The following is a 21,683-nucleotide window of genomic DNA, read 5'->3' as shown; positions in this document are numbered from 1 at the left end:
CAGTAATGACAACCATGACACACATGTCAGGGCATGAAGCCCCAGGACACGTATGAAGCATTGATGCCCCAATGACACACATGTCAGTGCATGAAGCCCCAGGACATGTATGAAGCATTGATGTCCCCATGACACACGTCAGGGCATGAAGCCCCAGCACACGTATGAAGCATTGATGCCTCAATGACACACATGTCAGGGCATGAACCCTCCAGGACATGTATGAAGCGTTGATGCCCCAATGACACACATGTCAGGACATGAAGCCTCCAGGACACATATGAAGCATTGATGCCCCAATGACACACATGTCAGGGCATGAAGCCCCAGGACACGTATGAAGCATTGATGCCCCCATGACACACATGTCAGGGCATGAAGCCCCCAGGACACGTATGAAGCGTTGATGCCTCCACAACACACGTCAGTGCATGAAGCCCCAGGACACGTATGAAGTGTTGATGCCCCCATGACACGCATGACGCCAGCGCCACTGCCGTGACCCCGCGCTGCTGTCACGTGACGAGGCGGTTCCGTGGCCTTTGGCCTTTGCCCTGGCCCTTGGCGTGTCCCTGCCGTGTTCCTGCCGTGTTCCTGGCGTGTTCCTGCCGTGTCCCTGCCGTGTTCCTGCCGTGTCCCTGGCGTGTTCCCGGCCGGGCCATGGCGCTGGGGCCGCTCCTGGCGCTGCTGCTGGCGCTGGGGGGGCTCTGGGGCTCCCTCCGCCTCCTCCCCCGCATCCGGGACACGAGCGGGCACCTCCGCGGCTTCCCCCGCCCGCCCTGGCGCGGCTGGGTCCTGGGGCACATGGGAATGGTGAGGGGGGGGAAAGGGGGGCAGCGACGGGCGGCAATGGGGGGCAATAGGGGGCAATGGGGGGCAGCGACGGGCGGCAACGGGGGCAATGGGGGGGCAATGAGGGACAGCGATGGGAGGCGATGGGGGCATGGGGGGGGGCAATGAGGGACAGCGGTGGGAGGCAATGGGGGGGCAATGAGGGACAGAGACGGGCGGCAATGGGGAGCAAGGGGGGCAGCAACGGGGGGCAATGGGGGACAATAGGGGGGCAATGAGGGACAGCGATGGGAGGCAGTGGGGGGCAATGAGGGACAGAGACGGGCGGCAATGGGGAGCAAGGGGGGCAGCCACGGGGGGCAATGGGGGGGCAATGAGGGACAGCGATGGGAGGCAATAGGGGGCAATGCGGGGCAAGGGGGGCAGCGACGGGCGGCAACGGGGGCAATGGGGCGATGGGGGTGAGGAATGGAGCGGCGAAGGGCAGGATTTGGGGGAGAAAGGGGGGGCAAGGGGGGCAGCAACGGGCGACAGTGGGGTGCAATGGGGGGACAAGGGGGGGCAGCGACAGGCGGCAATGGGGAGGCAATGGGGGGGACAATGGGGGATAGCGACGGGCGGCAGTGGGGGAAAATGGGGGATAGCGATGGGCGGCAATGGGGGGCAATGTGGAGGGGAGATGTGGGGGACAATGGGGAGGCAATGGGGGGGACAATGGGGGACAGCGACGGGCGGCAGTGGGGGAAAATGGGGGATAGCGATGGGCGGCAATGGGGGCCAATAGGGGGCAATGAGGGACAGATGGGCAGCAATGGGAGGCAATGTGGGGGACAGTGGGGGGACAATGTGGGACAGCGACTGGCGGCAATACAAGGGGGCAATGGGGGTCAAGGGGGGCAGCGACGGGCGGCAACGGGGATAACAGGGGTACAATGGGGGGGCAGCGACGGGCGGCAATGGGGGGCAATGCGGGGCGGCAACGGGGGGCAGCAATGGGAGGTTAATGGGGGGACAACGGGGGGACAAGGATGGGGCATGGGGGACACAACGGTCGGCAATGGGGGGACAAGGGGGGGACAAGGGGGAATGAGAGGGGACAACAGGGGTACAATGGGGCAGCAATGGGGGGGACAGTGAGAGCTGGCAGCAGGGGGATAAGAGCTTACAAGGGAGGGACAACGACGGGATGTAGGGGTACAATGGGGGGAGGCAATGGGGGGACAACAAGGTGGCAATGGTTGGGACAAGAGGGGGGCAATGGGGGAACAACGAGGGGCGACTACAGCGGAGCAAGGGGGATGGACAAGGGGGAACGAGAAGGGACCACGGGGGAGAATGGGGGGGTGGACAAGGGAGGGACAATGGGGAGGCACTGGGGGGACAGCAGGAGGGCAAGGGGGGGACAAGAGGGGCGACAATGGGGGGGCCCTGTCCCTTGTCCCCTGGGCAGGCCAAGAGCTCGGAGGAGGGCCTGGAGCAGGCGGAGGCGCTGGCGGCCCGGTACCGGCGCGGCTGCCTCTGGTGGTTCCTGCCCTGGCTCCCGGTGCTGCGGCTCTTCCACCCCGACACGCTGCGCCCCGTGCTAACGGCCGCAGGTAGGGCAGCAGCGCCGCCCAGCGGCCATGGGGATGCATTGCACCCAATGGCGCACGGCGCTGACCTTCGCCCATCCCTATGGCAACCATCACCGACCTGCGCCCATCCCTATGGCACCCAACACCGACCTGCACCCATCCCTATAGCACCCATCACCGACCTGCACCCAATGGCGCACGACACCGACCTGCGCCCATCCCTATAGCACCCAACACCGACCTGCACCCATCCCTATAGCACCCAACACCGACCTGCGCCCATCCCTATAGCACCCAACACCGACCTGCACCCATCCCTATAGCACCCAACACTGACCTGCACCCATCCCTATAGCACCCAACACCGACCTGCACCCATCCCTATAGCACCCAACACCGACCTGCACCCATCCCTATAGCACCCAACACCGACCTGCACCCATCCCAATGGCACCCAACACCGACCTGCACCCATCCCTATAGCACCCAACCCCAACCCGCACCCATCCCAATGGCACCCAACACCGACCTGCACCCAAAGGTGTCACCATGGCTTGCCCTCATAGCCCCCAATAGCGCCCACCAGCCTGTCCTTGAGGGTCCCCATGGCCACCCATAGGTGCCACCCCCAACCTGGTGCCCTCCATGCCCCCAACCCCCTTCCTTTGGCACTTTGGGGTCCCCCCACCCAAGGGACCCCAGCGCCCTCACCCCTGCTCCCCCCCCGCAGCCTCCATCGCCCCCAAGGTCCCGCTCTTCTACGGCTTCCTCCAGCCCTGGCTGGGTGAGTGCGGGCTCAGGGCATGGGGGGCAGCACCCATGGGTGCCCCATGGATGGCAATGGGTGACCCCTCCCCTCCCCCATAGGGGACGGGCTGCTGCTGAGCCATGGGCGCAAGTGGGTGCAGCACCGGCACCTCCTGACCCCCGCCTTCCATGGGGACCGGCTCAAGGCCTACCTGGGGGTCTTCAACCAGAGCACCCGCGTCATGCACGTGAGCACCCATAACGCACCCAGCACCTGTACTGCACCCAGCACCCTGCACCCAGCACCCAGCACCCATCCTGCACCCAGCACCCATCCTGTACCCAGCACCTGTACTGCACCCAGCACCCTGCACCCAGCACCCAGCACCTGTACTGCACCCAGCACCCATCCTGTACCCAGCACCCAGCACCTGTACTGCACCCAGTACCCTGCACCCAGCACCCATCCTGTACCCAGCACCTGTACTGTACCCAGTACCCTGCACCCAGCACCCAGCACCCATCCAGCACCTGTACTGCACCCAGTACCCTGCACCCGGCACCCAGCCCCCATCCTACACCCAGCACCTGTACTGCACCCAGTACCCTGCACCCATCATGCACCCAGCACCTGTACTGCACCCAGCACCCTGCACCCAGCACCCTGCACCCATCCTGCACCCAGCACCTGTACTGTACCCAGTACCCTGCACCCAGCACCCTGCACCCATCCAGCACCTGTACTGTACCCAGTACCCTGCACCCAGCACCTGTACTGCACCCAGTACCCTGCACCCAGCACCCATCCTGCACCCAGCACCCATCCTGCACCCAGCACCTGTACTGCACCCAGCACCCTGCACCCAGCACCCTGCACCCATCCTGCACCCAGCACCTGTACTGTACCCAGTACCCTGCACCCAGCACCCTGCACCCATCCAGCACCTGTACTGTACCCAGTACCCTGCACCCAGCACCTGTACTGCACCCAGTACCCTGCACCCAGCACCCATCCTGTACCCAGCACCCATCCTACCCCCAGCACCCATCCTGTACCCAGCACCTGTACTGCACCCAGCACCCAGCACCCTGCACCCAGCACCCATCCTGCACCCAGCACCCATCCCTGTACCCAGCACCTGTACTGTACCCAGTACCCTGCACCCGGCACCCAGCACCCATCCTGCACCCACCCATCCTGTCCCCCCACCCAGCTGTACCCAGCACCCATCCTGCACCCAGCACCCTGCACCCATCCTGCACCCAGCACCCATGGCTGGGCCAGGTGCACCCGCCCAGCGCCCTCACCATGCATCCTGACCCACCATGCACCAGCAACCACACCCATCTGGCACGCAGCGCGCGCACCCATCCCACCTGCACCCTGGGCTCATCCTGCCCCCACCCACCTCAGCCATGTGCCTGCACCACACCTGGTGGTGAGCAGCACAGCATCAGCACCCTGGGTGCTGCTGGCTGCTGGATGTGCTGCCTCCTGTTGCCTCCCTGGCGGGCTTGGGTGTGTGGGTCTGTGTCCTGGTGGTCTGTTTACTGGCCGCACCCGGTCACCCGCCCCCGGGGTCCCATCTGCTCTGCTTTGGTCCCCAATGGAGTCCCCTTCAGGTGGCATCACCCCACCTCGGTCCCACATGTCCCTATGGCCATGGGACCTTCTGCCACCCCGTGTCCCCATTGAAGCTTCCCATGCCCAATGGGGTGGCCCCTATTGGCCACCACTGATGGTCCCATGGGGTTTGCACCCATCAAGGTCCCACCATCCCAAACTCTCCTTTATGGGGTCCCCCCTTATTCCTCACCTCAAAGGCTCTGGGTCCCCTTTAGGTGTCCCCATAAGCCCCATCTCCCCATACCCATTGGGGTGGCCCTTGTTGGCCACCAATGGTGGTCCCATGGGCTTTGCACCCATCAAGGTCCCACCACCCCAACGTCTCCTTTTTGGGGTCCCCCCTTATTCCTCACCTCAAAGGCTCTGGGTCCCCTTTAGCTGTCCCCATAAGCTACATCTCCCTATGCCCAATGGGGTGGGCCCTGTTGAACATCCCTGATGGTCCCATGGGCTTTGCACCCATCAAGGTCCCACCACCCCAGTGTCTCCTTTTTGGGGTCCCCCCTTATTCCCTCACCTCAAGAACTCTGGGTCCCCTTTAGGTGTCCCCATAAGCTACATCTCCCTGTGCCCATTGAAGTGGCCCTTGTTGGCCACCACTGATGGTCCCATGGGCTTTGCACCCATCAAGGTCCCACCACCCCAACATCTCCTTTTTGGGGTCCCCCCTTATTCCCTCACCTCAAAGGCTCTGGGTCCCCTTTAGGTGTCCCCATAAGCAGCATCTCCCCATACCCATTGGGGTGGCCCTTGTTGGCCACCCCGGATGGTCCCATGGGTTTTGCACCCATCAAGGTCCCATCACCCAAGCGTCTCCTTTTTGAGGTCCCCCCTTATTGAACATCCCTGATGGTCCCATGGGCTTTGCACCCATCAAGATCCCACCACCCCAACATCTCCATTTTGGGGCCCCCCTTTATTCCTCAAGGCCTTTGTGTGTCCCCCATACCCTGAAGCCCCCCATGGCCATTGTGGTGTCCCCCATTGACCACCGCTGATGGTCCATAGGCAGCCCAGTGAGTACATCAAGGCCATACTGGAGCTGAGCAGGTTGGTGGTGCGGCGCCAGCAGCACCTTCTCCATTACCCGTGGTGGCTTTACCGGCTCTCGGGCGATGGGCGCCGCTTCACCCGGGCCTGTGCCACCGTCCATGGCTTCACCGCGGCCGTGGTGCAGCGCCGGCGCCAGGCTCTCCAGCGCCTGGGCCACCAGGCTTGGTTGGACCAGCACCATGGACAGCGCATGGACTTCATCGACCTCCTGCTGCTCGCTAAGGTGGCCATGGCGGGGTGGCTATGGGGAAGGGTGGCTATGGGTGGTGGCCATTGTGGGGTGGTGGTGGCCAAAGGGGTCATCGTAGAGTCATGGTGGTGGCCAAAGGGATGGTGGTGGCCAGGGAAGGGTGGCTATGGGTGGTGGCCATTGTGGGGTGGTGGTGGCCATTGTGGGGTGGTGGTGGCCATAGAGTCATGGTGGTGGCCAAGGGGATGGTGGTCACCATGGGGAAGGTTGTCCATGGGGTGATGGCCATTGTGGGGTGGTGGTGGCCATAGAGTCATGGTGGTGGCCAAGTGGATGATGGTGGCGATGGAGTCATGGTGGTGGCCATGGGGAAGGTTTTCCATGGGTGATGGCCATTGTGGGGTGGTGGTGGCCATAGAGTCATGGTGGTGGCCAAGGGGATGGTGGTGGCCATGGAAGGCTGGCCATAGTGTGATGGTCATAAGCAGCCAAGGGGATGGTGGTGGCCATGGGAGGCTGGCCATACGGTGGTGATGGTCATAGGGGACCAAGAGGATGGTGGTGACCATGGGGAAGGTTGGCCATGGGGTGGTGGCCATTGTGGGGTGGTGGTGGTGGCCACAGAGTCATGATAGTGGCTAAGAGGATTGTGATGGCCATGGAAGGTTGGCCGTGGGGTGGTGATGGTCATGGGGTGGTGATGGCCAAAGGGACGGTGGTGGCTATGGGGAAGGTTGGCCATAGGATCTGGTTGGGATCAAGGGCACAGTGGTGACCAAGGGCATTGTGGTGGCCAAAGGGATGGTCATGGTCATGGAAGGTTGGGTATAGGGTGGTAGCCATTGTGGGGTGGTGGCTGCAAAGGGATGGTGGCAACCATAGAAGGTTGGCCATAGGGTGTTGACCATAGGGAGGTGGAGGTGGCCAAGAGGATGGTGGTGGCCATAGGGGAAGGATGGCCATAGGGTGGTGGCTATAGTGGCCTGGTGATGGCCAAAGGAATGATGGTGGCCATGGGCAGACCTGGCTGTAGGCTGATGGCCATAGGGAGGTGAAGGTGGCCAAGGGGATGATGGCAGCCATGGGGAAAGATGGCCATAGGGGTGGTGGTCATAGGAGCATGGTGGTGCCCCAAGGTGATGACGGTGTCCATGGGCAGACCTGGCTGTAGGCTGGTGGCCATAGGGAGGTGAAGGTGGCCATGGAACAGTGGTGACCATGGGGCAGGTTGCCCATTGACCACCACGTTGACCCTCGACAGGACGAGGATGGGAACACGCTGTCGGACGAGGACATCGCAGCCGAAGCCAACACCTTCATGTTTGCAGGTGAGGCCAAGCCACCACCGGCCACCATCACCAGGAGGTGGCCCCCCATGTCCCCAAGCTCACCCCTTGCCCCTGCAGGCCACGACACCACAGCCAGCGCCTTGGCTTGGCTGCTCTACAACCTGGCCAGCCACCAGCAGCACCAGGACCGCTGCCGCCAGGAGGTCCAGGAGCTCCTCAAGGGCCGGGATGTGGAAGCCATCGAATGGTGAGAGGTCCCCATTGCCACCCCTTGGCCACCGTTGGCACATGGGTGCCACCTTCCCTTGCCCCTAGGGAGGACCTGTCCCGCCTGCCCTTCACCACCATGTGCATCAAGGAGAGCCTCCGCCTGCATCCCCCGGTGACCGCCGTGTCCCGCTGCTGCACCCAGGACCTGGACACGTGTGATGGAAGGGTCATCCCCAAGGGTACGGCTCCCCCATTGTGTCCCCACTGCCACCGCCTTGTCCCATTGTCCCTAAGGTGGCCGTTGATGTCCCACCAGGGGTCATCTGCTTGATGAGCATCTATGGGACCCATCACAACCCTGAAATGTGGCCTGATCCTCAGGTAGGACCACTCGGGGTTGGGGGCACAGCCATGGGGCGGCAAGACGTCCCCATCACCATGGGTAGGGACAACCATGTCCCCATGGTGTCACTCCAGGTCTACGACCCATTGAGGTTCAGCCCAGAGAACAGCCAGGGACGGTCCCCATTGGCCTTCATCCCCTTCTCTGCTGGCCCCAGGTGAGCCGTGGCGGGGACACCAACGTCCCCATGGCATGGAGAGGTGATGGACCCCAGTCTGGGTGCCCTGGGGGCATCTCCATCCCCATGGGGAGGTTCCACCGCCCCGGCTGGTGGCCGCTGGCACCCATGGAGGTGACAGAAGGGGCCGTGGTGGCAGGAACTGCATCGGGCAGAGGTTCGCCATGGCTGAGATGAAGGTGGTGGTGGCCCTGACCCTGGCTCGGTTCCGCATCCACCTGGACACGGAGCGGCCACCGCGGCGCAAGCCCGAGCTCATTCTGCGCACCGAGGATGGGCTCTGGCTGCTGCTGGAGCCGCTGCCCAAGGGGGCCTGAGGGACACCATGGAGAAGCCATGGGGACACCATGGAGGAGCCATGGGGTCACCATGGGGATGCCATGGGGTCACCATGGAGAAGCCATGGGGTCACCATGGAGAAGCCAAGGGGGCACCAATGGGATGCCATGGGGACACCATGGGAACACCATGGAGAAGCCATGGGGACATCAATGGGACACACTGGTACCCATGGGGACATCAATGGGACACCATGGAGAAGCCATGGGGACGCCAATGGGACACCATGGAGAAGCCGTGGGGCCACCATGGGGACACCATGGGGACACCAATGAGACAACATGGGGACACCATGGGGACACCATGGTGACACCATGAAGAAGCCATGGGGTCACCATGGGGACACCATGAAGAAGCCATGGGGACACCATGGGGGCGCCATGGGGACACCATTGGGACACCACGGGGACGCCATGGGGACATTGGGACACCTCGAGGACAGGGGAATAAAGGTGCCATGGAGGGGATGATGCTGTGGTGTGTGATGGGGATGGGTGGTGGGGACATGTCCTCCTCCATCATGTGTGGGACATGCCATGGGCATGTCCCATCATGCTATAGGTGCTGTACATGGACAAGTCCCACCATGCCATGTGTGGCCATGCATGTACATGTCACCCCATGATGTATGTTACCATCCATGGACGTGTCCCCCCACAAAACATGTCACTGTCCTGACATGGATGTGTCACCCCATGCCACATGTAAGCATTCATGGGCATGTCACTTCATGCCACGTGTCACCATCCATGTTAATGTATCCACATCACTGTACACGTATGTGCTCCCATGCATCGCATGTCACTGTACATGAGTATGTCCCCACATGTCACAGTACATGTATGTGCCCCTTTGTCCCATGTCACTGTACATGTATGTGTCCCACATGTCCCATGTCACTGTCCATATGTCCCACATGTCCCATGTCATTGTCCATGTATGTGTCCCACATGTCACATTGTCCATGTATGTGTCCCACATGTCCCATGTCACTGTACATGTGTCCCACATGTCCCATGTCATTGTTCATGTATGTGTCCCACATGTCCCATGTCATTGTCCATGTATGTGTCCCGCATGTCCCATGTCACTGTACATGTGTCCCACATGTCCCATGTCACCCTAAATGTATGTGTCCCAAATGTCCCATGTCACTGTACATGTGTCCCACATGTGCCATGTCATTGTACATGTATGTGCCCCCCCATATCACCACCCTGGCACAGGCAAGCCACCAGGTGGGCGTACCCTCTTCCGCCCAGTGGGCGTGTCCACAGCGGGCGGCGGCTGACCAATCACATGCCGGGTGGGCGCGGCTACACCCACCGTACGGGCGGGGTTACCACCAAGAGGGGGCGCGGCTACGACCAAAGGGGCGGGGACTCGGAGCCGCGGTCACGTGAGGCGGGCGGCTCAAGCCGCGCTGCGTCGGTGTCATGGCGGCCCCGTCAGGTGAGCGGGGGGAACCGGGCCCAGGCCCAAACCCAGGCCCAAACCCTAGGCCCAAGCCCAGGCCCAGGCCCAGGCCCAGGCCCAGGCCCCGGCCCCGGCGGTCACCGGCCGTGTCTCCCCCCCCCCAGAGACCGAGCGGCTGCTGGGCCGCGGGCCCGCGTACGGGAGCACGGAGCCGCCGGGGGTGGCGGAGGAAGAGGAGCTGCGCCGCCGGCTCAAGTACTTCTTCATGAGCCCCTGCGACAAGTACCGGGCCCGCGGCAGGCGGCCCGTGAAGCTGGGCCTGCAGCTGGCCAAGATCCTGCTCGTCACCGTCCAGGTGCAGCGGGGACTGGGGCATGGGGACACCGGGAGCACTGGGGGCACTGGAAGCACTGGGACATGGGGGTACTGGGGAGTGGGGCACTGGGAGCATTGGGACATGGGGACACTGGGGAGGGGGGAACTGGGAGTACTGGGACATGGAGACACTGGGGAGGGGGCACTGGGGGCACTGGGACGCGGGGGTACTGGGGAGGGTGGCACTGGGACGTGGGGGTACTGGGAAGAGGGCACTGGGACGTGGGGACACTGGGGAGGGGGGCACTGGGACGTGGGGGGATTGGGGAGGGGGGCACTGGGGGCAGTGGGGGCATTAGGACATGGGGGTACTGGGGAGTGGGGCACTGGGAGCACTGGGACATGGAGACACTGGGGAGGGGGGCACTGAGACATGGGGGTACTGGGAAGAGGACGCTGGGGAGGGGGCACTGGGGGCAGTGGGATATGGGTCACTGGGGAGGGGGGCACTGGGACATGGGGGTACTGGGAAGAGGGCACTGGGACATGGGGACACTGGGGAGAGGAGCACTGGGAGTACTGGGACATGGGGGAACTGAGGAGGGGACACTGGGACATGGGGGCATTGGGGAGGGGGGCACTGGGACATGGGGACATGGTGGCACTGGGAAGGGTGGCACTGGGAGTATTGGGGCATGGGGGCACTGGGGGGGCACTGGGAAGGGGGATGGGGTGGGACATGGGGGAGGGGGGGCACTGGGATGGGGGTATTGGGGAGGGGGGCACTGGGGGCAGTGGGGGGCATTAGGACATGGGGGTACTGGGGAGTGGGGCACTGGGAGCACTGGGACATGGAGACACTGGGGAGGGGGGCACTGAGACATGGGGGTACTGGGAAGAGGACACTGGGGAGGGGGCACTGGGGGCAGTGGGATATGGGTCACTGGGGAGGGGGGCACTGGGACATGGGGGTACTGGGAAGAGGGCACGGGGACATGGGGACACTGGGGAGAGGGGCACTGGGAGTACTGGGACATGGGGGAACTGAGGAGGGGACACTGGGACATGGGGGCATTGGGGAGGGGGGCACTGGGACATGGGGACATGGTGGCACTGGGAGTATTGGGGCATGGGGGCACTGGGGGGGCACTGGGACATGGGGGTATTGGGGAGGGGGGCACTGGGGGCATCGGGACATAAAGACACTGGGAAGGGTGGCACTGGGAGCATTGGGACATGGGTTACTGGGGAGGGAGGCACTGGGACATGGGTGTACTGGAGAGGAGGTACTGGGGGCACTGGGACATGGGGTTGCTGGGGAGCGAGGCACTGGGGGCATTGGGACATAGGGACACTGAGGAGGGGGGCAGTGGGAGCACTGGGACATGGGGACACTGGGAAGGGTGGCACTGGGAGCACTGGGACATAGAGACACTGGGGAGGGGGGCACTGGGAGCATTGGGACATGGGGACAGTGGGAAGGGTGGACTGGGGGCACAGAGACACTGGGAAGGGTGGCACTGGGAGCGCTGGGACATGGGGGCACTGGGAAGGGTGGTGCTGGGACATGAGGACACTGGGAAGGGTGGCACTGGGACATGGGGACACTGGGGAGTGTGGCACTGGGGGCATTGGGACATAGAGATGGTGGCACTGGGGATACTGGGACTTGGCGTCACTGCGCAGGTGCTGATGCTCACCCATTATTGGGTGACGACATCATATTGGGAGCATCTTTGGGCTGAGACCGCTGCATTTTGGGCCCCGGGCCCCCCCCCCCCCCCCCAGTGCCCAGGGTAGGGCTTGAACCCCAGTGGCCTTTGTCGTGCAGCTCATCCTGTTTGGGCTCAGCAACCAGATGGTGGTGACCTTCAAGGAGGAGAACACCATCGCCTTCAAGCACCTCTTCCTCAAGGACTACGTGGATGGGGCTGAGGACTCCTACGCGGTCTACACCCAGCAGGACCTCTACGAGCGCATGTTCTATGCTGTGGAGAAGGTGAGGGGCATGCTTGGGGACAACAAAGGTGCTTGGGGACACCCAGAGGTGCTTTGGGGACACCCAGAGGTGCTTGGGGACACCCAGAGGTGCTTTGGGGACACCCAGAGGTGCTTGGGGACACCCAGAGGTGCTTTGGGGACACCCAGAGGTGCTTGGGGACACCCAGAGGTGCTTTGGGGACACCCAGAGGTGCTTGGGGACACCCAGAGGTGCTTTGGGGACACCCAGAGGTGCTTGGGGACACCCAGAGGTGCTTTGGGGACACCCAGAGGTGCTTGGGGACACCCAGAGGTGCTTTGGGGACACCCAGAGGTGCTTGGGGACACCCAGAGGTGCTTTGGGGACACCCAGAGGTGCTTGGGGACACCCAGAGGTGCTTTGGGGACACCCAGAGGTGCTTGGGGACACCCAGAGGTGCTTTGGGGACACCCAGAGGTGCTTGGGGACACCCAGAGGTGCTTTGGGGACACCCAGAGGTGCTTGGGGACACCCAGAGGTGCTTTGGGGACACCCAGAGGTGCTTGGGGACACCCAGAGGTGCTTTGGGGACACCCAGAGGTGCTTTGGGGACACCCAGAGGTGCTTTGGGGACACCGAGAGGTGCCTTGGGGACACCCAGAGGTGCTTTGGGGACACCCAGAGGTGCTTTGGGGACACCCAGAGGTGCTTTGGGGACACCCAGAGGTGCTTTGGGGACACCCAGAGGTGCTTTGGGGACACCGAGAGGTGCTTGGGGACACCCAGAGGTGCTTTGGGGACACCCAGAGGTGCTTTGGGGACACCGAGAGGTGCTTGGGGACACCCAGAGGTGCTTTGGGGACACCCAGAGGTGCTTTGGGGACACCGAGAGGTGCTTTGGGGACACCCAGAGGTGCTTTGGGGACACCCAGAGGTGCTTTGGGGACACCCAGAGGTGCTTTGGGGACACCCAGAGGTGCTTTGGGGACACCCAGAGGTGCTTGGGGACACCCAGAGGTGCTTTGGGGACACCCAGAGGTGCTTTGGGGACACCGAGAGGTGCTTTGGGGACACCCAGAGGTGCTTGGGGACACCCAGAGGTGCTTTGGGGACACCGAGAGGTGCTTTGGGGACACCCAGAGGTGCTTTGGGGACACCGAGAGGTGCTTTGGGGACACCCAGAGGTGCTTGGGGACACCCAGAGGTGCTTTGGGGACACCGAGAGGTGCTTGGGGACACCCAGAGGTGCTTTGGGGACACCCAGAGGTGCTTTGGGGACACCCAGAGGTGCTTTGGGGACACCCAGAGGTGCTTTGGGGACACCCAGAGGTGCTTTGGGGACACCCAGAGGTGCTTTGGGGACACCGAGAGGTGCTTGGGGACACCGAGAGGTGCTTGGGGACACCCAGAGGTGCCTTGGGGACACCCAGAGGTGCTTTGGGGACACCCAGAAGTGCTTTGGGGACACCGAGAGGTGCTTGGGGACACCGAGAGGTGCTTTGGGGACACCGAGAGGTGCTTTAGGGACACCCAGAGGTGCTTGGGGACACCCAGAGGTGCCTTGGGGACACCCAGAGGTGCCTTGGGGACACCCAGAGGTGCTTTGGGGACACCTTGGTGGCTCTGGGCCCCATCCATCTCCTCTTGTCCTCTCTTTGTCCCAGTACTTGGCCATTCCCAACGAGACCATCGGCCGCTACGCCTACGTGCATGGGGACAACCACTCGGCCCTCCTCTTGTGCCAGCAGTACTACAAGAAGGGGCGCATCGACCCGGCCAATGACACCTTCAACATCGACCCCAACATTGTCACAGGTGCCTTTTGGGGGGTGGGAAAGCTGGAATTGCTCATCCCAAAGGCCTTGGGTTGGGATTTGGGGCTTGAGAATGTCCCCATGGGGTGGGATATGGGGGTTTGGGCTCCATTGATGGTGCTTCTCCTCCTTTAGACTGCTTAGGAGTGGACCCTGAGGACCCACAGCCTCTTTCTCCAGAGCTGGATCGCACCTATAAGAACTTCACCCTCAAGTTCCACAAGTAAATGGTCACCTTTGGGTGCTGGGGACACCCCATGGGGTCCCAATGTGGGGGTTTCCTCCTGTTGAACTGGAAAAGCCCCATTGGTTTCCAACCAACGTGTGGGATGGGAACAAGTGCAACCAGTGCTCTTCTAAAGGTGGAGGGCACCCAAAGGAAGCATTGGCCCCTCTTGGGTGGTGTCTGACCCTTGGCACCATGGTTTGGAGGGTGCTTTGACTCTTGGTGTCATCTCTTAGGGGTTTTGGGGTGTCCAAGTGGGCTGGGACACCCTGTCTGAGCCCCGGTGTCCCCTCCACAGGCTCATCAATGTCACCATCCAGTTCAAGCTCAAAGCCATCAACATCCAAACCATCATCAACAATGAGATCCCCGACTGCTACACCTTCACCATCACTGTGAGTGCTGGCACCGGGCAAGGGGGCATCCTCTATGGGGTCACGGGGACACGTCCTGCTCCCAGAGACCACCTTGCTCCCATTCCTGTCCTGATCCCAATCCTGTCCTGATCCCAGTCCTGTCCTGATCCCAGTCCTGTCCTGATCCCAGGTCCTGTCCTGCCCCCATTCCCATCCTGCTCCAAGAGCCCATCCAGCCCCCATTCCCATCCACCCCCCATTCCCATCCATCCCCCATCCCGTCCATCCCCCGTTCCCATCCGTCCCCCGTTCCCATCCGTCCCCCGTTCCCATCCGTCCCCCGTTCCCATCCATCCCCGTTCCCATCCATCCCCCGTTCCCATCCATCCCCATTCCCATCCGTCCCCCGTTCCCATCCGTCCCCCGTTCCCATCCGTCCCCCGTTCCCATCCGTCCCCCCTTCCCATCCATCCCCCGTTCCCATCCATCCCCCGTTCCCATCCATCCCCCGTTCCCATCCATCCCCATTCCCATCCATCCCCATTCCCATCCAGCCCATTCCCATCCAGCCCATTCCCATCCATCCCCCATTCCCATCCATCCCCATTCCCATCCATCCCCCATTCCCATCCATCCCCATTCCATCCACCCCCCATTCCCATCCATCCCCCTTCCCATCCATCCCCATTCCCATCCATCCCATTCCCATCCATCCCATTCCCATCCATCCCCATTCCCATCCATCCCCATTCCCATCCATCCCCATTCCCCATCCATCCCCCCGTTCCCATCCATCCCCCGTTCCCATCCATCCCCATTCCCATCCATCCCCATTCCCATCCATCCCCATTCCCATCCATCCCCATTCCCATCCATCCCCATTCCCATCCATCCCCATTCCCATCCATCCCCCATTCCCATCCATCCCCCGTTCCCATCCATCCCCATTCCCATCCATCCCATCCCCATCCATCCCCATCCATCCATCCCCATCCATCCCCTCCCCATCCATCCCCGTTCCCATCCATCCCCATTCCCATCCACCCCATCCCCCATCCATCCCCATTCCCATCCATCCCCGTTCCCATCCATCCCCGTTCCATCCATCCCCATTCCCATCCATCCCCCTTCCCATCCATCCCCCTTCCCATCCATCTCCCGTTCCATCCATCCCCGTTCCATCCATCTCCCGTTCCCATCCATCCCCATTCCCATCCATCCCCATTCCCATCCATCCCCGTTCCCATCCATCCCCGTTCCCATCCATCCCCGTTCCCATCCATCCCCATTCCCATCCATCCCCATTCCCATCCATCCCCGTCCCATCCATCCCCCTTCCCATCCATCCCCCATTCCCATCCATCCCCATTCCCATCCATCCCCATTCCCATCCATCCCCCATTCCCATCCATCCCCATTCCCATCCATCCCCATTCCCATCCATCCCCATTCCCATAGCTTTCCTTGGCTCTCACCACCCCCTTGTCCCCAGATCACCTTTGACAACAAGGCCCACAGCGGCCGGGTGAGAATCCACTTGGAGAACCAGGCTCACATCAAGGAGTGCAAAGATCCCAGTGTCTTCGGCCGAGGTGGGACCCCCAGCACCCATCATCTGCTGGGCACCCCCTTGGGTGCTGCTGGGTGCTGAGGGGATCCCCGGGGGCCTCTTGTAGGTGACAACTCCTTCCGGCTCTTCTTCGATGTCATCGTCATCCTCGTCTGCTCCTTGTCCTTCATCCTCTGCGCTCGCTCCATCATCCGGGGCCTGCTGCTCCAGCACGTGAGTGTTGGGGTGCTGCACCCCACCTCAGCGTGGGGATGCATGGAGCTTGGGGGGGGCTGCAGGAGGCCCCCTTTTCCCATTGGAATGCTGTGGGATGGGTGAAGGTTTCTCCTCACCATGCAGGAGTTCAGCCGGTTCTTCCAGCGCCGCTACAACCAGAGCGTGTGCCTCTCGGACCGCATGGAGTTCCTCAATGGCTGGTACATGCTCCTGGTCATCAGTGATGTCCTCACCGTCATGGGCACCGTCATGAAGATCGGCATCGAGTCCAAGGTACCCAAGGGCTGGGTGCACTGGGGCTGGTGTCACCGCTGTCACCATGCAGCCATGTGGTAGGAGGCAATGGGCACCCATGGGTGCCATTCACCCATGTCGGTGAAGCTCTCGTGGGTGGCTTTATGGTGGGGTTGAGGACAAGCATCACTCCTGAGGGGTGCTGGTCCAATGGGACCCCATTGGAAACAAAAGGGAGGAGGCAATGGGCACCCATGGGTGCCATTCACCCATGTTGGTGAAGTTCTCATGGGTGGCTTTATGGTGGGGTTGGGGACAAGCATCACTTCTGCTGGGTGCTGGTCCAATGGGACCCCATTGGAAACAAAAGGGAGGATGCAATGGTCACCTATGGGTGCTGGCAGTGCAATGGGTGAAGCTCTTGTGGGTGGCTTTATGGTGGGGTTGGGGACAAGCATCACTCCTGCTGGGTGCTGGTCCAAGTGGGACCCCAATGGAAACAAAAGGGAGAACGCAATGGGCACCCATGGGTGCTGGCAGTGCAGTGGGTGAAGCTCTTATGGGTGGCTTTATGGTGGGATTGGGGACAAGCATCGTTCCTGCTGGGTCCTGGTCCAAGTGGGACCCCATTGGAAACAAAAGGGAGGAGGCAATGGGCACCCATGGGTGCTGGCAGTGCAGTGGGTGAAGCTCTCCTGGGTGGCTTTATGGTGGGGTTGAGGACAAGCATTGCTCCTGCTGGGTGCTGGTCCAATGGGACCCCATTGGCATCAGAAGCCCCCATCCCCATGGGATTGGACCCAGACCCTGGTTACCAGGCCCTTGGGGACCGCATGGGGACAGCATCAGAACCTGGGTCCCCTCTGTTCCTACAGAACTTCTCCGGCTACGATGTCTGCAGCATCCTCCTGGGGACCTCCACGCTGCTGGTGTGGGTCGGGGTCATCCGGTACCTCACCTTCTTCCAGAAGTACAACGTGAGTGACACCAGGGGTCATTCCCAACACTGGGAATGGCGCCTATGGATGTGCCTGTCCGCACTGTCCCCATCCCGCTCTGCACTGGGACCCCATGGGGTGCTCTGTTGAGCCCCATCCCAATGATACCCCCAAGGACCGGGGTCATTCCCGAGTGGTTTTCCTCTTCCAGATCCTCATTGTCACGCTCAGGGTGGCTCTTCCCAACGTCATCCGGTTCTGCTGCTGCGTGGCCGTCATCTACCTGGGCTACTGCTTCTGTGGCTGGATCGTGCTGGGTCCCTACCACGTCAAGGTGCTGCTCTGGGTGCACGGGGTGGCACTGGGGCTATGGGTGCTGTCCCTATGGGGTCCCAGTGGGGCCATGGGTGCTGTCCCTATGGGGTCCCAGTGGGGCCATGGGTGCTGTCCCTATGGGGGTCACAGAGGGGCCATGGGTGCTGTCCCCATGGGGGTCCCACTGGGGCCACAGGTGCTGTCCTCATGGGGGTCTCAGTGGGGCCATGGGTGCTGTCCTCATGGGGGTCCCAGTGTGGCAGTGGGGCCATGGGTGCTGTCCCCATGGGGGTCCCGGTGTGGCAATGGGGTCATGGGTGCTGTCCCCATGGGGGTCCCAGTGTGGCAGTGGGGCCGTGGGTGCTGTCCCCATGGGGTTCCCATTGGGCAGTGGGGCCATGGGTGCTGTCCCCATGGGGTTCCCATTGGGCAGTGGGGCCATGGGTGCTGTCCCCATGGGGGTCCCAGTGTGGCAGTGGGGCCATGGTTGCTGTCCCCATGGGGGTCCCAGTGTGGCAGTGGGGCCATGGGTGCTGTCCCCATGGGGTTCCCAGTGTGGCAGTGGGGTCATTGGTGCTGTCCCCATGCGGTTCCAGTGGGGCCATGGGTGCTGTCCCCATGGGGGTCCCAGTGGGGCCATGGGTGCTGTCCCTATGGGGGTTGGAGTGTGGCACTGGTCCCATGGGTGCTGTCCCCATGGGGTCCCATTGGGGCCATGGGTGCTGTCCCCATGGGGGTCCCAGTGTGGCAATGGAGCCATGGCTGCTCTCCCATTGGGATTATACCCAGTAACCCATTGGAAGCTTCACCCTGGTGATACCACGGTGGCTTTCGGGCCCCTTCCCATCCCTTTTATCCCATCCCATCCCATTCCATTCCAGTTCCGGTCCCTTTCCATGGTGTCCGAGTGCCTCTTCTCCCTGCTCAACGGCGATGACATGTTCGTCACCTTCGCCGAGATGCAGCAGAACAGTTACCTGGTGTGGCTCTTCAGCCAGGTCTACCTCTACACCTTCATCAGCCTCTTCATCTACATGGTCCTCAGCCTCTTCATCGCCCTCATCACCGGCTCCTATGAGACCATCAAGGTGAGGCCTTCACCCATGGCTCAATCCATTGGGATTGGTGTTGTGGAAGCAGCAAGTAGGTTGGGAAAGAGCTGCCAAGGGGGCCATGAAGCCCATGGGGTTGTCTATGGTATGGGAGGACTTCCATGGATGGTGGTTCCAGCTCCATCTAAACCTCTCCTGGAGGCTCTCCTCTTATCCCATCCCTTGGGATCAGAGAGCTGCTCCATCCTATAGAGAGCAATAAGGTCCCCATTGCAATCCCATTGCGCTCTGATGGGCATTCCCTAAGGAATTCCTTCCTCTTTCCCCACAGCACCAATGTGAGGGGGAGCCCCCCGTGTCCCAGCTCCACACCTACATTGCCCAGTGCAAGGACAGCCCCAAGTCGGGCAAGTACCGGGGCGACAGCACCGCATCCTGCTCCATCTTCTGCTGCTGTGAGAGGTGAGTGGGGCCTTGGGGGCAGTTTTCCCAATGGATTTGGGCTTGGAGAGGGGGATTTGAGGCTCTGTTTTCATTCCTTATCCCATGCGGATCCCAATGAGTTGCTGCATCCATGTGGGGCTCACTGTGGTCCATGCCCCCCACTGGTGCTCCTTAGGGTGCCCCCCAGGGTGGGGGGATCCTTTTGGGCTCCTGGATCCCAAATCCATGTGGATTCCCCCCCCCCTAAATCCATCCCATTCCCTCTGCTCTCCCCATAGGGCTCCTCTGCAGGACAATGCGCTGCTGGTGAACTGAGGCAGGACCCATAGGGACACCATGGGGACACCCTGGGGACGATGTCCCATTGCCCCCCTCTGCTTTTAAGGTCTTTTATAGCTGCTTTTAGCACCCTAAAGCAGGGGCAGAGATGGAGGGGACACGGAATGGATGCTGATGGCCCCGTTATTCCCGATGGATTTGGAGCTGCTCCCAAGCATGGATGCTGGGCAGCCTCATAGGCGGACTTGGGACCTTTTGGATGTGGTTTGGGGAGCTTTGGGACTCCTTGGAAGTGCTTTTGGGAATGACCTAGAGCCTTGGGACTCATGGGAGGAGCTTTGGACCTCCTTGGAAGAGCCTTTGGGAGCCTTGGACCTCATTGGAAGAGGTTTTGGGAGCCTTGGACCTCATTGGAAGAGGTTTTGAGAGCCTTGGACTTCATTGGAAGAGGTTTTGGGAGCCTTGGACCTCATTGGAAGAGGTTTTGGGAGCCTTGGAACTCATTGGAAGAGGTTTTGGGAGCCTTGGAACTCATTGGAAGAGGTTTTGGGAGCCTTGGACCTCATTGGAAGAGGTTTTGGGAGCCTTGGAACTCATTGGAAGAGGTTTTGGGAGCCTTGGACCTCATTGGAAGAGGTTTCGAGAGCCTTGGACCTCATTGGAAGAGGTTTTAGGAGCCTTGGACCTCATTGGAAGAGGTTTTGGGAGCCTTGGAACTCATTGGAAGAGGTTTTGGGAGCCTTGGGACTCATTGGAAGAGGTTTTGAGAGCCTTGGAACTCATTGGAAGAGGTTTTGGGAGCCTTGGACCTCATTGGAAGAGGTTTTGGGAGCCTTGGAACTCATTGGAAGAGGTTTTGGGAGCCTTGGAACTCATTGGAAGAGGTTTCGGGAGCCTTGGGACTCATTGGAAGAGGTTTTATAGGGGACTTGGAGCTCTGTGCCCCCTTGGTTGGGTCCTCAGGGCCTCCTCATTCATGGACTGAGTTGTGGTCGGGCTCAGCCTGGGCTTTGCTGCCTGTTCCGGGGCAGGGGGTCCCAATGGGTGCCCCTGTGGTGGGGGAATAAAGCACCCTGGGAGATGAATGGGGCCTATGGGTGCTGCTGTGGGGACCCCGCGCCGTGGGGTGGGAGGGGGGTTTGGGTGTTAGTGCCATGGGGTGTCCATGGGGGTCACAGTGGGGCTATGGGTGCTGTTCCCCCCCTTTGCCACTCCCAATGTGGCGCCGGCCTTTGCGACACACGCATTGGTGTCGCTCTTTGATGACATCACCGTCCCGCCACACCCAAGATGGCGCCTCCCGCAATACGCCCTGCGCGTTTACCCGATGGTGACATCATCTTCCCGCGCCACACCCAAGATGGCGCCCCGCAGCCTATCCGCAGTCTCCTCCCCGACCTTCCCAACATGGCGCCGCCGCAGCGACGCGCTCACGTTACGTATGACGTCACGGCGAGGGGCGGGGCCGCTTTAAAGGGGGCATGACCTCCGTTAGCGCCGGGGCCGGAGCGGGGCGTGAGGCGGCGGCCGGTGAGGGGACATTAACATTTATGGGGGGGCATTAACGTCTATTGGGGGGCAATTAACGCCCGGGGGGGGCAGAACCGGCCTTGGTGGTGGTCCAGAGGGGAGTTTGTGGGGTGCAGGACCCTTTAGGGGCCCTATTGGAGGTGGGCAATGCAGGCCCGGGGGGCGCAATGTGGGCCTGGGGGGGGGGGGGGCTAGAATGGGGAGGAGGCAAAACTATTGGGGGGGGCAGCTTTACCGCCCCCTTAACTGCACTGGATGGGGCAATAAGAGCCTGGGAATGGGGCAATAAGGGGGGGGGCGGTTATTGCCTTGGGGGGGTAAAGGGGGGGGCTGAAGGAGATGGGGGTGATGGGGTAATAGCAGCCATGGGGGGGCAAAACTGGCCTTGGGGGGGGTGGTGTAAAGGGGGGGTGTTAATATTGCCCCCCGGGGGGGGTAGAACAAGCGAGGGGGGGTAATAATGGAGGAGGGAGGTGATGGCAGCAATGGGGGGGGGTAATTGGCACCTATGGGGCTGTTGTCACCCATGGGGGGGCAGTAGTCAGCCATGGGCGGCTGTTGTCACCCATGGGGGTGTCACCAGGCCCTGGTGCTGTTGCCACCTCCCATGGGGTGT

At 61.8% G+C, this 21,683-nt stretch overlaps 2 protein-coding genes across 2 annotated transcripts; both read left to right on the top strand.

Annotated features, from left to right (window-relative positions):
• The first annotated feature begins 660 nt into the window (after window positions 1-660).
• Window positions 661-8,427, top strand: LOC133217106 (cytochrome P450 4F3-like). The gene is made up of 11 exons (XM_061362250.1): window positions 661-813; window positions 2,243-2,387; window positions 3,097-3,150; window positions 3,234-3,451; window positions 5,753-6,016; window positions 7,245-7,311; window positions 7,390-7,519; window positions 7,588-7,721; window positions 7,799-7,863; window positions 7,960-8,042; window positions 8,203-8,427. Exons 1-11 carry the CDS (start codon window positions 661-663, stop codon window positions 8,378-8,380), a joined length of 1,491 nt encoding a protein of 496 aa, XP_061218234.1. The 3' UTR covers window positions 8,381-8,427.
• A 1,336-nt stretch (window positions 8,428-9,763) lies between these two features.
• MCOLN1 (mucolipin TRP cation channel 1) lies at window positions 9,764-19,777 on the top strand. Its single transcript, XM_061362249.1, has 14 exons — window positions 9,764-9,854; window positions 9,983-10,173; window positions 11,965-12,132; window positions 13,758-13,908; window positions 14,043-14,130; window positions 14,432-14,528; window positions 15,982-16,081; window positions 16,166-16,272; window positions 16,399-16,548; window positions 17,385-17,486; window positions 17,659-17,781; window positions 18,644-18,850; window positions 19,146-19,276; window positions 19,537-19,777. The coding sequence occupies exons 1-14, from the start codon at window positions 9,839-9,841 to the stop codon at window positions 19,571-19,573; spliced, it is 1,668 nt and encodes a 555-aa protein (XP_061218233.1). The 5' UTR covers window positions 9,764-9,838; the 3' UTR covers window positions 19,574-19,777.
• Window positions 19,778-21,683: the final 1,906 nt, after the last annotated feature.

This window comes from Neopsephotus bourkii, unplaced genomic scaffold (assembly GCF_033783945.1).
Source record: "Neopsephotus bourkii isolate Nb327-2 ecotype Australia unplaced genomic scaffold, CSIRO-AGI_Nbou_v1 NB_1104, whole genome shotgun sequence".
Classification (NCBI taxonomy): domain Eukaryota; kingdom Metazoa; phylum Chordata; class Aves; order Psittaciformes; family Psittacidae; genus Neopsephotus; species Neopsephotus bourkii.
The sequence above is the reverse complement of the archived record's forward strand: the minus strand, read 5'-3'. Positions and strand labels throughout refer to the sequence as shown.